Source organism: Pongo pygmaeus, chromosome 21 (genome assembly GCF_028885625.2).
Source record: "Pongo pygmaeus isolate AG05252 chromosome 21, NHGRI_mPonPyg2-v2.0_pri, whole genome shotgun sequence".
Classification (NCBI taxonomy): Eukaryota; Metazoa; Chordata; class Mammalia; order Primates; family Hominidae; genus Pongo; species Pongo pygmaeus.
Window position 1 is genome coordinate 28,923,474 of NC_072394.2, and position 13,778 is coordinate 28,937,251.

Consider the following 13,778-nt stretch of genomic DNA (forward strand, 5'->3'; position numbering starts at 1 on the left):
AACCATAAAACCCCCCAAAACTTAAGAATAGTTTGAAAAAAAATTGGCTCCCAATTAGAATACTCATATGCCACCTTGATACTTTACATGTGTGAAAAACACATTTGCTTTCTCTTGTATCACACATACTATATATATATGCACTGATCTTTGTAAAAGTCATGTATAAGAGATCATTGTAAAAAAGAGAGAACAAATAAAAATTAATTTAACTGTCCAAACACATGTTCATGACAAGTTTGGACAAGTAGGTAAAGCTCTTCACTTTTTACATGTTGCAACAAACATTTTGAGAACATTTGTGGAGTGCTTTTCTATTTCCCAGGCGCTTTATATATAATTTAATTTTTGTCATAGTTCAGAAAAGTGTTCAAAGGAAACTATGTGCTTAGCTAACTCAAAACAGTTCTAATTAACTTTCCGTATTAGTAGATTAGATTGGTAGAGCAGATTCAAGAACAATTAAATGGTGTATAAATAACATGTCCCAATTTCTATCTTTCTAAGCTGACTTTGTGGTTTAATCATTCTGGAAGTATCACTTGATACTTAAAGTCAACCATTGCTTTTGGTAATGACGTTGGTTAGGTTAAGTATTATTTTAAGTAGTATATGCAAATTAGTCAAGTCTGTGTTTTCAGAATTACATTGAACAGAGAGGCTATTCATAAAATGGGAATTGAGTTGCACTTTACAACAGGGTTTCTTAACCTTGGCATGATTGACATTTGGGCTGCATATTTCTTTGTTATGCGGTTCCATCTTATGCATTGTAGGGTGTTTAGCAGCATCCTTGGGTTCTACTCACTGAATGCCATTATCTCCTCCGCCCTGATGACAACAAAAATTACATCAGATATTTCCAAATGTTCCCAGGGAGGCAAAGTCGCCACTAGTTGAGAACCACTGTTCTGCAAAGTCAAGCCATCCTGTAGGGGGAAAAAAATAACAGAAAGAAAGGCTAGTGTTCATGTTAAACAGATTCAGATTATGAAATATGTATATATCAATATTTAAAATTTAGCCTTGATTAATGCACTTTTAAAAACTTGGTATAGATAGATTTCTCAAATTTTAAATCTTAATACAGCTTTATTATCCTTAAAGGTTATATAATAATGTATAATGAGAAAAAAATAAAAATCTGTTTCTTATAAAGCTGAATGTTTTATAGATTCAATAGAATAATTCATGCTTTGCTAACCCTGAATAGTTAATTTATAATTTCAGGAGAAACTACATAGCAAGTATTTATTTTATTGAAAAGGAAAAACAATAAAAATTACTACATAAAAAAATAAAGCTACTGAAATAGATCTGTCCCTAAAATAAATGACTTCACTCTGAAACAGGACTGAATGACATTAAGCATGACTTTGCCCAATTCTGTAAAGCCAAGTCATGCTGCACAAGCTGGCACACAGAGGCCTGAGAAGATGTCCTGGAGCAGGAGGAATCCTGGGGGCTCCACATCCACCTTGGGAGGAGAAACAAGTGAGACAGGTGATGAGGACAAGAAGCCTGACAAAAAGCAGAATCCAAATGGGATCCCTCAAGCTCATCATCGTGCCAGATTTAATTCATTCTTTTTTTTTGAGACAGGGTCTTGCTCTGTTGCCCAGGCTGGAGTGCAACAGCAGGATCATGGCTCACTGCAGCCTTGACCTCCTGGGCTCAAGCGATCCTCCCATTTCAGCTTCCCAAGTAGCTGGGACTACAGGTGCATATCACCACGCCTGGCTGAGTTTTTATTTCTTGCAGAGACAGGGTCTCGCCATGTTGCCCAGGCTGGTCTCGAACTCCTGGGTCAAGTGGTCCTTCTGTCTTAGCCTCCCAAAGTGTTTGGATAAGAGGCACGAGCCACCGCACCTAACCTAGGCTTAACTCTTAACCTTCTTTTTCTCCTCCATTGCTCCTGCAGCTGTGGCTGCCTGCAGCCCATCCTGCTCCCAGCACCTAGAGTCATCTTTAGAAATGCAAGCCTGATTGTGGAATCCACCTTCCTGACACCCTTCAGTGCTCTCCTCTTCGTTACACCTTTGCTATACAAAGGATAGTCCATGGACCTTCAGCGTCAACATAACCAGGGAGCTTGTTAGAAATGTAGAATCTGGTCCATCCCAAACCTGCTGAAGCAGAAGCTGCATTTTGCCAAGATCCCAGGGAATTTGTGTGCCCATTATGGTTTGAGAAGTGCTTCCCAAGAAGACACACGGCAAGCTGGAGGGATCTTTGCAGATCATGCTCCTTTCATTCTCCAGCCTCATCTTGTCACTCTCCTCCATCCGTGCCCACATCCCCACTGTACTGGACTGCTTGCAGCTCCTTGAATGCACCATAGTCTTGTTTTCTTTTTTGCAGTGATTCTACATCTTTCCCATCTTCTCCACCTGGATGCCTCCATCCATCCTTTCAGACTTGCCTTCTCTAGCAAACCTTTCTTGCTAATTCCCATGTCTAACACAACACTTCTCCACACTGCATGGCCATTATCCTTTCTGCATCAGACTATGAGCACCTTGAAGGCAGTGGCAGTGACTCATTCATTGTGGCATCTGCAGATTCCAGTGGACTGCCAGGCATGCAATAGAAAATCAAAAAAGATTTACTGCTAAATAATCCTCAACTCCAGTGGCAGCTCCATGTGCCGTTTCTCTTCTGCTCTGGCCTCGGCTCTTCCTGTGCCTACCTGGGGCTGGGCCTTCATCTAGGTGTCTGCATGGAAGGGAGAGGGACCTGGAGGACCATCGCCAATCCATCAATAGCCTCCCAGTTGAGATGACTTCAGCTCTGATTTGGGAGAGCTATGATATTGTTTATAGTAGTGAATTAATATGTGTAAAGGTTACAAAGTAAACAGTTAAATTAAATTAATTGTGCTGGAGCAGGTCAAACAGGCTCCTGAGAGATGAACATACACGTCTCTATTAACTCCACATTCAGTGAGTGTGGGTAACTTGAAATTGGCTGGGTCACAATTTACATCATAGAAATTGGCAAATAGTACAAATTAGGGCTCCCTCACCCCTACTCGGGCATAGAGCTGGTACACTAGCACACCTCTGGTTATACATGCATGCGTGTGCCACCAGAACAGAACACCTAACAGCAGGCACGTTGCCTCTGTTGCCCACCATTATAGCTCCCGCACGGAGCAGACAGACTCATGGCAGGAACTGAATGCATGTTTGTCTAGTGGAAGCATGAACAAATCCACAAAATGCCCAAGATGACGCAAAGAAGGACATTAGCTCAAATGTTAAACATAAGTTAGGAGTTGAGATAATGCCAAGAGGAAAAATGTTCTGTAATTCTAAGTAAAACCATCTCTAAGGCAGGGTGCTGCTTATGAGGGCTCCACAGACAGATGAAGGAGGCCTGGGTCCTGCCCTTGGAAAGAGTCTGACAGCTCGACTTCTGGAAACAGCCATCTGCACAGGTCAGCATCTCTTAGCTGACAGGGAGCAGATTTGCAGACCACATCACATTTGAAATTCCAGAAGAAACTTCTTGGAGTCTGCTCTTGTGCAAATGAGCCTAGAAAGCCAGTTAACTTTGGATGGAGGCTTCCACAATTTGGCTATTCCAAGTGGGCCCAAAGCTGAGGAAAACCCACCAGCCCTTTGCTTCCTGCTTCCTCTATTTGTTTGCCCCAGGAAATCAGAGGTGATGACATGATTTGGCTTGGGCACGACAGGAATAAACGATATTTAAGAGATGTCATAAACGCCTCCATTTTGTTCTTGATTGCTAAGTAGCCCTGAACCAAAACAACCAATTAAAAAAATTAGAATCTTAATTACAGATTTTGAAATTCCAGCACACCACAACCGACATGGCTTGCACCTAGCCAGGACCCTGCCTGCACCTTACCCTCTGCTTCGTTCTTGAAAATCCCTCTCCTTGGTGCTGAATGTTATTTTTTTGAGCATGGAGCCCCTGGTTGCAAAACACCTTTCCCTGCTGGATGCTGGTTTCACCTCTGATAAGCCTTTGCATGTAATTCTCCCTTGGACACGGGGTGTATGGAAGGTCTCCTCCCCCCAACCAGTACCTCCCCTCTCCCTCCCCACCACCCACCTCCCACCATCCAGGGAGGCCAGCTGTGTGAGTTCCTCTGGCCTTGACCTGCCTGCTTCCAGCTTCCTCTAGTTCCTCTCTGGCCTTCTGCCAATTTCCTTCCACAGATTATAGCCAAACCTGTTGGAGTCAAAACAATTTGCATTGTTTAAGAAAGCAATGCTTTCTTACAAAAGGGTTTGCATTAAAATAAGATCTGGGAATCTCCAGGACGGATGGGAGGGTGGGAGGGGCGGATGGAGGGATGAAGTTCAGTTTAGGGTACAGGGCATCTTGGAGGAGGCAGTGACACTTGTTAGAAATGTAGAATCTGGGACTCAGTGCAGTGGCTCATGCCCATAATCCCAGCCTTTGGGAGGCCGAGGCAGGCGGGTCACCTGAGGTCTGGAGTTCGAGACTAGTCTGACCAACATGGAGAGACCCCCATCTCTACTAAAAATAAAAAATTAGCCTGGCGTGGTGGTGCATGCCTATAATCCTAGCTACTCGGGAGGCTGGGGCAGTAGAATCGCTTGAACCTGGGAGGCAGAGGTTGTGGTGAGCCAAGATCATGCCATTGCACTCCAGCCTGGGCAACAAGAGTGAAACTCCGTCTCAAAAAAAAAAATAAAATAAAAAAAGAAAGGAAGAAAAAAGAAAAGAAAAGGAATGTAGAATCTGGTCCACCCCAAACCTGCTGAAGCAGAAGGTGCATTTCACCAAGATTCCAGGGAATTTGTGTGCCCATTACAGTTCAGTCCAGGGTACAGGGATGACACTTGAGTATTGGAGGATGAGCTCTTTCCGGGGGTCAGCTTTGTGCTGACCAGGAAGGTCCCTTTAGATGGGGCATGGTCAGTGCATGGGGCTCATTTGAGTCTGAGGCCTTTCATCCAATGCCAAAGGAGCAGATTCTCCCACCCTCTATCTGGGGTCTGGGGCTCACTGTGGGAGGGAGCTCTCGGGGCTTTAGTTCTCTGGGGGTGGAATCATGCTCCTGCTCCATGTACATGCTCCATGTACATGCTCCTGCTCCAAAGTGAGGCTCCCTAAAGCCACAGGCCCAGGGGAAGTCTCCCATTTGCCAAAGCTGAGTCTGCTTTTCTGGGGCAGTCTTTGGATGATCTGGAATGTGCTTTGAGATTTCCCAAAGGCATAGTATTTTAGTCTCATTTTGCAGGGAATATCTGAGTTATTCCCATTTTGTAGGGATGCATTCCCAGAGGCATGAGGGTTGGGCTCCTTTTTCTTCCACTGGGGAAGCTGGGTACCCACTGAAATGGGGTCTTCTGCCAGCACTGAGGATAAGGGAAGAGGAGGCCCTCGCTCATCTCTGACTCGTGTCCTCTGGGGAGACAGTAAACTCTTAGCCTCTGGCCTGAGCCAGGCTCACCGAGAGGTCTGTTCCTCAACAGAGTGGTATCTGAGCCAGAAAAACTGAAACTGGTCATGATGCCACGTCTGTGTAAGTCTTGATCACTCGCCTGGCAGGTGTGGTCTGTGACAGTGCTGGTTACATGAAGGCACATGGGCCCTGCTGTCACATTTCAGTAGAGACTCTGGTAGACTCAGGATGTGCCATGCAGCAACACAGAGACAGCTTAGAGTGCACGTGTGCATCCATCTACAGCCATGACGAAAAAGTCTTGGGTGCAGGAACAAGATGTGACCACACCATAAGTATGATGTAGGGCCTGGGGTCCTTGACCCAATCAGCCACCACCCCAATCCAGTCACTTGTTGTCAGAAAGCTTGAGGTAGAGAGTGTGGGTGGCTCAAGACAAACTTAAGGCCACTGTCTGGGACACCCTATTAGGACCAGAGGGTGAAGTTTCTAGATGTTGTCAGGCATATCCTAAGCAAGGTGGCGTGTGAGGGGCTCCAGGGAAATGCTGATTGTCTGCCAGAGCCTGGAGGGGAGGAACAGCATGGGCTACTTTAATAGTGTTCTCAATTCTCTGCTCCTTTTGAGCTTTTGGATCTAGAGGGTATTCTGGCTGGAACGCAAATACTTGCATGTATAATTTTAGTAAAAGTCAGTAAAAGTGCCAGGGCATAACCTCACCTCAAGCCTTCCCAGTTGCTGGGGTGTGTGGAGCTGTGCAGACACACCACCCTCTGAGTTGGAAGCCCGCACACTCACTGCCTGTTTTCCAGGCTTCTCATACAGAAGTTTTGGGCCAAGGACCAGGTTTAGAATGAGAATTGCAACAGTTTTAGAAGGATTTTCAAATGGTCCTCATGGCCATAAGATTTAGAAAGCTTTAGGTGTGCCATTTCCAAAAGAGAGAAGATGCTTAGGCAACATTTGTAGAAAAGGTGGCTCCTCATAGTTAAATGACAGAAACTCTTCCAAATTAATGCCATAAACAGCTGGTGAGAATAGGATTTGCTCCAGCTATATGCAAGCATAACCCGGTCATGGCTGGTAAAATTTAAATTACACACAGGCTTTGTTCCAGAAATTTTGCACGTGTGAATCTATTCCATAGAAACAAAAGTACCAGACTGCCATGTAGTATGTACAAGGATGTTTATTGTTTGCAGTGGCAAAAAACTGGAAATAATCTGAAGGCCCATTAACAAGGCAATGATTCAATCAATCATGATACATCTGTATTAAGTGAGATTATGTGGCAATCCAAAACAATGAGTCAGCTATCTAGATAGCTGTTGTTCCAAAGAGTTTCATGATGCAATGTTAAGTTAGGGAAGCCAAATTGCAGATGAACAAATATTTTACATACATAGTATTTTTAAAAGGCATAATCAAGTTAAAAAGCCCTCACTTATGTATCTGAGCACAGTTAAGATGGAGCCTACATCTCAGGCTGGAGGGAGGGGGCAGGACTGGGGAAAATGGGTGGGGAGGAAAGAAAACAAAGAGTAGGCAGGGCGTGGTGGCTCACGCCTGTAATCCCAGCACTTTGGGAGGCCGAGGCAGGTGGATCACCTGATGTCAGGAGTTCGAGACCAGCCTGGCCAACATGGAAAAACACTGTCTCTACTAAAAATACAAAAAAATTTGCAGGGCTTGGCGGTGGGCACCTGTAATCCCACCTACTTGGGAGGATGAGGCATGAGAATAGCTTAAGCCTGGGAGGTGGAGGTTGCAGTGAGCCAAGATCATGCCACTGCACTCCAGCCTGGGCAACAGAATGAGACTCTGCCTCAACAAAAAAAAAAAAAAAAAAAAAAAAAAAAGTATAGAAAAATGAGTAAAAAGCATTGAATTAAGTTAAGTAAAAATTCAGAATATAAAAGCTCACTTTTTTATTGCAAATATGAACGTTTATATATGCAAATGCTTAAGAACTAGGAAAGTACAGGGAAACAGCAAACACTGACTCAGTCAGATGCTGGGATTGTTGTATTATTTTGGTCTGGAATATCTGTTGTAATTTTCATGTCACTTTTACAATAAACTTATATTTTAAAAAGTGAACACTTAGCAGGGGCTACGAAAGCAATGGTTGGCGAAATTACGCACACTGCAAAATGACGATATCCAGAATAATTCAGAAGCCCCTCCCAATGTCTCGCACATAGTAGGCACCCCATGCCCCTTTGCTAAAGTGAAAAACTAGACTCACAAAGCCTTTATTCCACCCCATGATTCATCAACTTGAGCAGGAATGTTCAGGCACACACGCTTTCGATTAAAAGCCCCATAAACAAATTTTGCATTTGAATCACCATGTACACATTCACGTCATGCCCCACTGAAATCTGGTTGCCAGGACTATTAACAGAATGAGAAAAGGCAGCAATTACAGAAAATGAACGACATCATGGCCTAAGCATTTTCACATCAGAAATGAAGTCATTTGGCTGACATGGCTGCACGTGCTGTTGTAATTAAACTTAGGAGAGTGAGGAAGTGAAATGTCAGTGTCAGCCTCTGAGTACTTTCTCTTTCTTTCTCTCTTGCCATGGTTATTATTTTTTTAATTAGAAAGCAGGAAATAACCGTGGAGGATATGTTCTGTACTTTTTTCTTGCTCTCTGATCTAGAATTAACAGGACTGTGGAAGCAGAAGGCGAGTGTAGCTCTGGCAGCAACATGAACCCCAGTCCTGGCTGCAGGGTGGACGTCTCCTCCATGTGCCCAGTGTAAGGCTGTTTCTTTGTGCTGCTCTGCCCGGAAGTTCTCCGCTCACTTTCAATGTTAAAACCTTCCAAATGTGTCCTTGAGAAGAACACTGATAGCTGAGGGGACTCAGCACAAGAGGTGCCCTCATCAGCACTCATGTTCTGAAATGCTTTGGATAAATTGTCTGATAAAATGCATGTTCCCCCCTTACAAACTCTCTTTAAAGGAGAAATGATAATATTCAGTGGCTGTTTTCTCCAAATATAGTTCAACAACTCCTGGGAGTCTCTGAGAGTGGCCTGGAGCACCTGTAGGAGCCTCTTAGAGCATTCAATTCATTGTTTTAAATTTAAAACAGATTTTAAACATTATTCATATTGTGTTATATATATTTTTAGCTAATAAGGAGGTGTATCAACTCCTGCTTATGGTATGGATTGAATTCTTTATTGGGTCTCCCTAAAGACACAGTTTTATTTTTTAAAGCTTTTTGGTGAGTAATTGTATTTTTATAGTGATAAATGGTTTACAGAGATGATGGCCTTCACCAGGCTGTCTTGAAAGAACTGAGAAATTTTGCATAGAACACAGATATAAAGGGATTATATTTAAAGATACTCATATGGGTGCACATAAAACATGCATGTAGGGTTAGGGGAACATTAGAAGCAAATATGCCATTAACATTTTGTTTTTCTTAAATACATGCAATGTTTCAGGGATGGGAACAGCAAGCACTTACCCTTCTTTTGAAAAAAAATAAAAAAAAAATCTAATCCCAGCACTATGGGAGGCCCAGGTGGGTGGATCACCTGAGGTCAGGAGTTCAAGACCAGCCTGGCCAACATGGTGAAACCCTGTCTCTACTAAAAATGCAAAATTAGCCAGGCATGATGGCACACACCTGTAATCCCAGCTACTCGGGAGGCTGAGGCAGGAAAAGTGCTTGAGCCTGGGAGGCAGAGGTTGCAGTGAGCCAAAATCACGCCATTGCACTCCAGCCTGGGCAACAAGAGTAAAACTCCACCTAAAAAAAAAAAAAAGAGAAAGAAAATCTTCATGCCACAGGCACATCCTGCTGTATATGTGGTCTGCTCTGGGAATCAGCTTCCAATAATATTTCCTTACAATATGATTTCTGGGCCTTTGTCTAGCTTTACTTCTATTTTAGTTTAATTCCTTTATTCTATTTTAGTTTAGTTAGAAGGATTAAAATAGCCTCCATGTACCAGTCAAAGTACACAGCCACCAGCTCAGGTGTTTTCATTTATTTCTAAACATGGAGCTTCCACAATTTCATTAGAGATACATGTTCGGATGTGGGTCCCTGTGAGCCGTAAAGTGATCATCAGACAGCTCTGGAATTGGACAGAGCAGAAAACCTGGGGTTAGACAAGCCAGGGTTGAATCCTGGCTCTGCCACTTTCTAGCTGGTGATGCTGGGTGCAGTACTTCAGCTCTCTGAGCCTCAGTTTCCTTATCTGTAAAATGGGAATGCATCTACCTCTAAGAGTTGTTGGGAAGTACTGTGAAGCAGGTGGCGCACTGCCTGATGTGTTCTTCTCATCAAGCATTTACTACTAATCTAGTGTGCCAGACGCTCTGCTAGGGGCTGAGAATGGAGTGATGGAGAAGCCACAGTCCCCCGTCTATCAGAACACAGGCACATACCAGGGCGCATACGTGGGAGTGGCATTTGCAGTGCGAGTGCATCGCTGCTCCTGGGCACCTTCAGAACATACTTGGGTTTGGGGGAGAAGAGCTGGGTCACTTGCCAGGATTTGCTTGCTGCTGCGCTCTGTACTGCCAGCCCTCTGGCAAGCTTATTTCACCATGAGCCAGATGAAAGCCAGAAGGCAGAGGAGCACTGGCTGGTGCATGGTGACCCGAAGTCCTGCGCCCCTCTCCAACCAAAACTCGCAATGCTTGAGGGAGCAGAGCTCCTGGACCAGCCGCCAGAGCACCTGCTGGTGGAGCTTGTTGTCTGGCTTCTGGAACTCTCCCTGGTTCGCCGCCTGGGTGGCATTGATACAGCCGGTGACAAATACCTCCTTGGTCACATTAGCCTCAGAGCAGCCGTCGTAGTGGATGCCATCGGGGAACTGCCAGTAGTTGGCCTCGTAGTACCTGTTGCCCTCGGTACCGAAGTCAATGTCGAGCTTGCGGCCTTGCTTGATGAAGGCTCCTGGGCGGTTCTCAGCCACCTGGGCCTCAGTGATCTGGGCAGTGTTGGGCAGGGCCTTCCGGTTCCACTTGATTCTGTGCTTGATGCCCCTCGCCTGGACTGCAGAGAGGTGGCTGAAGAGCAGCATACAGACAGTGGCCAGCCACCAGCTCAGGTGATTCCTCATTGCGTCAGAACCTGCCAGAGAAACAGCGGTGGTCAGCTCCCCACCGGGCCTGCCCGGGCTCCCCTGCCCCCTCCCAAGTGCAGGAGATTTTAAGGAAGGAATCGCATCCTTGTGCTATTTATGTGGTCTCAAAAGCATACTTGTTTCTCCATGTTTGGGTTGTGCAGGGTTAACTCAAACACCGAGTTCCTTTGCTATTTCTAGGATTACATTCACTCAGGGCTGTGGTCCCGGTTTCCTAGACAGGTAAGAATGGCAAAGGGCAATTATAGTGGCTTTGAATATGCATGGGAAAATAAAGGAGTGGTGACTTAACACATGTATGTTTTCTTTGATACTCCCAAGTCTTTCAAATCAAGAAATCCCTGGGAGGAAAATACAATAGAAGAGTTGGAATCAAATGCTGGTGGGCATGGACTATATATGTGTGTGTGTGTATATGTATATATACACACACATACGTATACGTATATATACACACACACACGTATACGTATACATACACACACACATACGTATATGTATATATACACACACACATATGTATACGTATATATACACACATATATATGTATATGTACACACACACACACGTATATATATATACACACACACATACACACACACACACATATGTTAGGGACAGGATCTCACTCTGTTGCTCAGGCTGGAGTGCAGTGGCATGATCATAGCTCATTGCAGCCCTGAACTCCTGGGCTCAAGCAATCCTCTTGCCTCAGCCTCCAGAGTATCTGTGACTACAGGCGCACACTACCACACCCAGCTAATTTTTAAATATATTTTATAGAAACGGGGTCTCACTATGTTGCCCAGGCTCAAGTGATCCTCCCACCTCAGCCTCCCAAAGTGCTGAGATTACAGGCACGAGCCACTGTACCTGACTTTAGATTGTACTTTTAATCTCCCCTCTTTGTTCTTTATTGCTCTGAGCTGGCACTGTCTTGGGTGCATTCTGCCATCCATTCTGAGGAATTCACTGGCTGCTGATCCTAAAGGGCTTTGCAGTATTGAAAGAGAGAGGAGGAGGAAGGTGGGGGAGAGGGAAAGATGGAAACGTAGTGAAGGGACCCCTGCCTCCTCTATGTCCAGGGGTCAAGTGTGCTCCAGGCATCCTTTCCGATCTCACCCCTGGGGGACAGTGTGACCGTCTGCTTATCCTACTGGCTTTTTATTGCATACTTTCTTCATGCCTGCCACTGTATTAAGCTCTTCTCTGACACTGCCTAACTGAATTCTCACATAGGGTAGGTACATTATTATCCCCATGTTATAAATGTTGTCCTGGGATTCAGAGAAGTTAAGTAATTTGCCCAAGGCTGCACAGCGGGGAGGTGGCAGACCTGCACTGGGCTCTGTCTAATGCTGCACTGCATGTGTCCACTAGCCATGCTCCGCTGCCCATCTGGGTTCCGGGAGAAGACAGTGCTCACACACTGTGCTTTTCACTCTCTGGGTATGATGCCCCCTGAGCTGGGCAAAGGGCAAAGGGCAGGGCCCTTGAGGAATTTCGGAGAAAACGAGATGAAAGGGAAGACAAGAGGGCCTGGGGGAACACCAGGAGGGTCCCGGGTCAAGGTGGCCCTGGGATATCCAAAGGACTGCCACCGATGTCATAGAAAAGCCCCTCACCCCACCCCTTAAGGTTGCCTGTCACATTCAGCTCCTGAAACTACAATAGCCATCGGTGAAATCCACTTCCCAAGGCCAACTGTCAGGGCATTCTAGCACCTGGGTCTTTGTCTGTGTGGATCAGGGAAATGGAAAGAGTTCCCACAGCGGAGCTTGCCTAAGCTGTCTCCTAGGCAAAGATTTACTGTGAGGCTGTGGGGCCCCAGAGCTGGAGGAGGCTGACAGGGAGCTTGTTTTGCCCTTCACACACCCTCCACCACCCCACTGCAGCATCCCTAAAAGTGGCTAATGTTCCTCTGTTAAAATGTTCAACTCTGATGCCACATTGCTCCTCATATTTAAAAAAAAAAAAAAAAAAAGGCAAAACACAGCTGAAGTTATCTCTAGAAGCACATCCAGTCATCTCTAGAAGCCTGCAAAGAGGCCTCGCTGACCTTTCCTTGCTTGTAGACATCGCCTCGTCTCTGTCCCAGGGTGGCTATGAGCATCTGGACCCCCTCACCCCACTCTCTCTACCCCCTGAGCACAGTGAACTCAGACTGGCTTTCTCCAAAGAGATCCAAGCATGAAGCAAACATTCATTAGTCTCCTAAATAGCAGGCCATGCTCCACATCATTCCTTTTTTAAGGAGAAATCTTAAATAAGAATAATGGCATAATAGATCATTTCAGGTGAGTCAAATAAAAAAATAAAAGCACAGCATTCTTGAGAAAGAGATTAGTTTTCATACGTAGAGGCTTAAAGGCAAAACAAAATCCCAACCCACAAACCCTAAAGTAGCATTTTATTATAGCACCAACTTATAGAAAGGCAAGCCCAGTGATCACTGAGTATCCTTGCAAGTCTCCCCTGAACTTGGGACCCATCCCCAGATGTGGGAGTAAAGAAATAATTGCATGATTTTCAATCTGGGATAGAGCCTTGATAAGAAACCAGCAGTCCTGACCACAGAAGTGGCCCCCCACATACCTTGGCTGTCTCTGGAGTGTGCCTCTGGAGCCTCGAGCTGCACAGTCCCCCAGCACACCCTCTCGGCAGCCAGGTCCATCCAGCTATATAGGAGCTGCCGGGGGAGGTGGCATTCCTGCAGGTCTCCAAATAAGGCAGCCCTTCCCTCCCCAGCAGACCAATCAGGGCTTCCTGGACCACTCCTTCATCCTGAGAAGGATGGACCTTCTCATCACACTTTACTAAGGAAACCACGTGAAAACCTTGATGAAGTTCAGCAAGACTTGAGAGGTGCCTTTTAGAATTGGAATTAGATGTGTTAGAAGGAAAATGCTTTTCCCATCAATATCTATGACAGATGTGGCTTCAACAAGTCTCGCTGGGCATGCATAGTGTCCTGCACCTAAAGGCCAGCCTTGGACAGCAAAGCAGTCTTTGCTGACAGCCTCTGTAGGGAGGTTCAGCTCAAAAAGAGGGCAAGCGTTCACCTGGACCACCATGCCCTGAGGGTGGGACCAACAGGGTGTTGTGTGTGTGGGGGGGGGGGCGGGGGGCGGTCACACTTTCATCGGGTAGTGGGAAAACAGGACTGGTAGGTATGGGGTGGAAGACACGTGAGAAGATTTCCTGGCATGTTGGGCGGGGAATGCTTGAAGGACTGAATTAGCCCAAAGGC

The 13,778-nt window shown here is 45.5% G+C and overlaps 1 protein-coding gene and 1 long non-coding RNA gene across 2 annotated transcripts; one reads left to right on the forward strand and one right to left on the reverse strand.

Moving 5' to 3' along the window:
* Positions 1–1,394: 1,394 nt before the first annotated feature.
* Positions 1,395–3,723, forward strand: LOC129021908 (uncharacterized). Its single transcript, XR_008496172.1, has 2 exons — positions 1,395–1,503; positions 1,922–3,723. It is a non-coding gene; the product is annotated as an uncharacterized LOC129021908 (long non-coding RNA).
* Positions 3,724–6,575: 2,852 nt separating this feature from the next.
* Positions 6,576–13,189, reverse strand: PRND (prion like protein doppel). Its single transcript, XM_054467905.1, has 2 exons — positions 13,124–13,189; positions 6,576–10,514 (listed from the first exon to the last, which is right to left on the reverse strand). The coding sequence occupies exon 2, from the start codon at positions 10,501–10,503 to the stop codon at positions 9,976–9,978; it is 528 nt and encodes a 175-aa protein (XP_054323880.1). The 5' UTR covers positions 10,504–10,514; positions 13,124–13,189; the 3' UTR covers positions 6,576–9,975.
* Positions 13,190–13,778: the final 589 nt, after the last annotated feature.

What these genes read in the sequence shown, in the direction of transcription:
- PRND (XM_054467905.1), bottom strand. Translation starts at nt 10,503, where the DNA reads ATGAGGAATCACCTGAGCTGGTGGCTGGCCACTGTCTGTATGCTGCTC.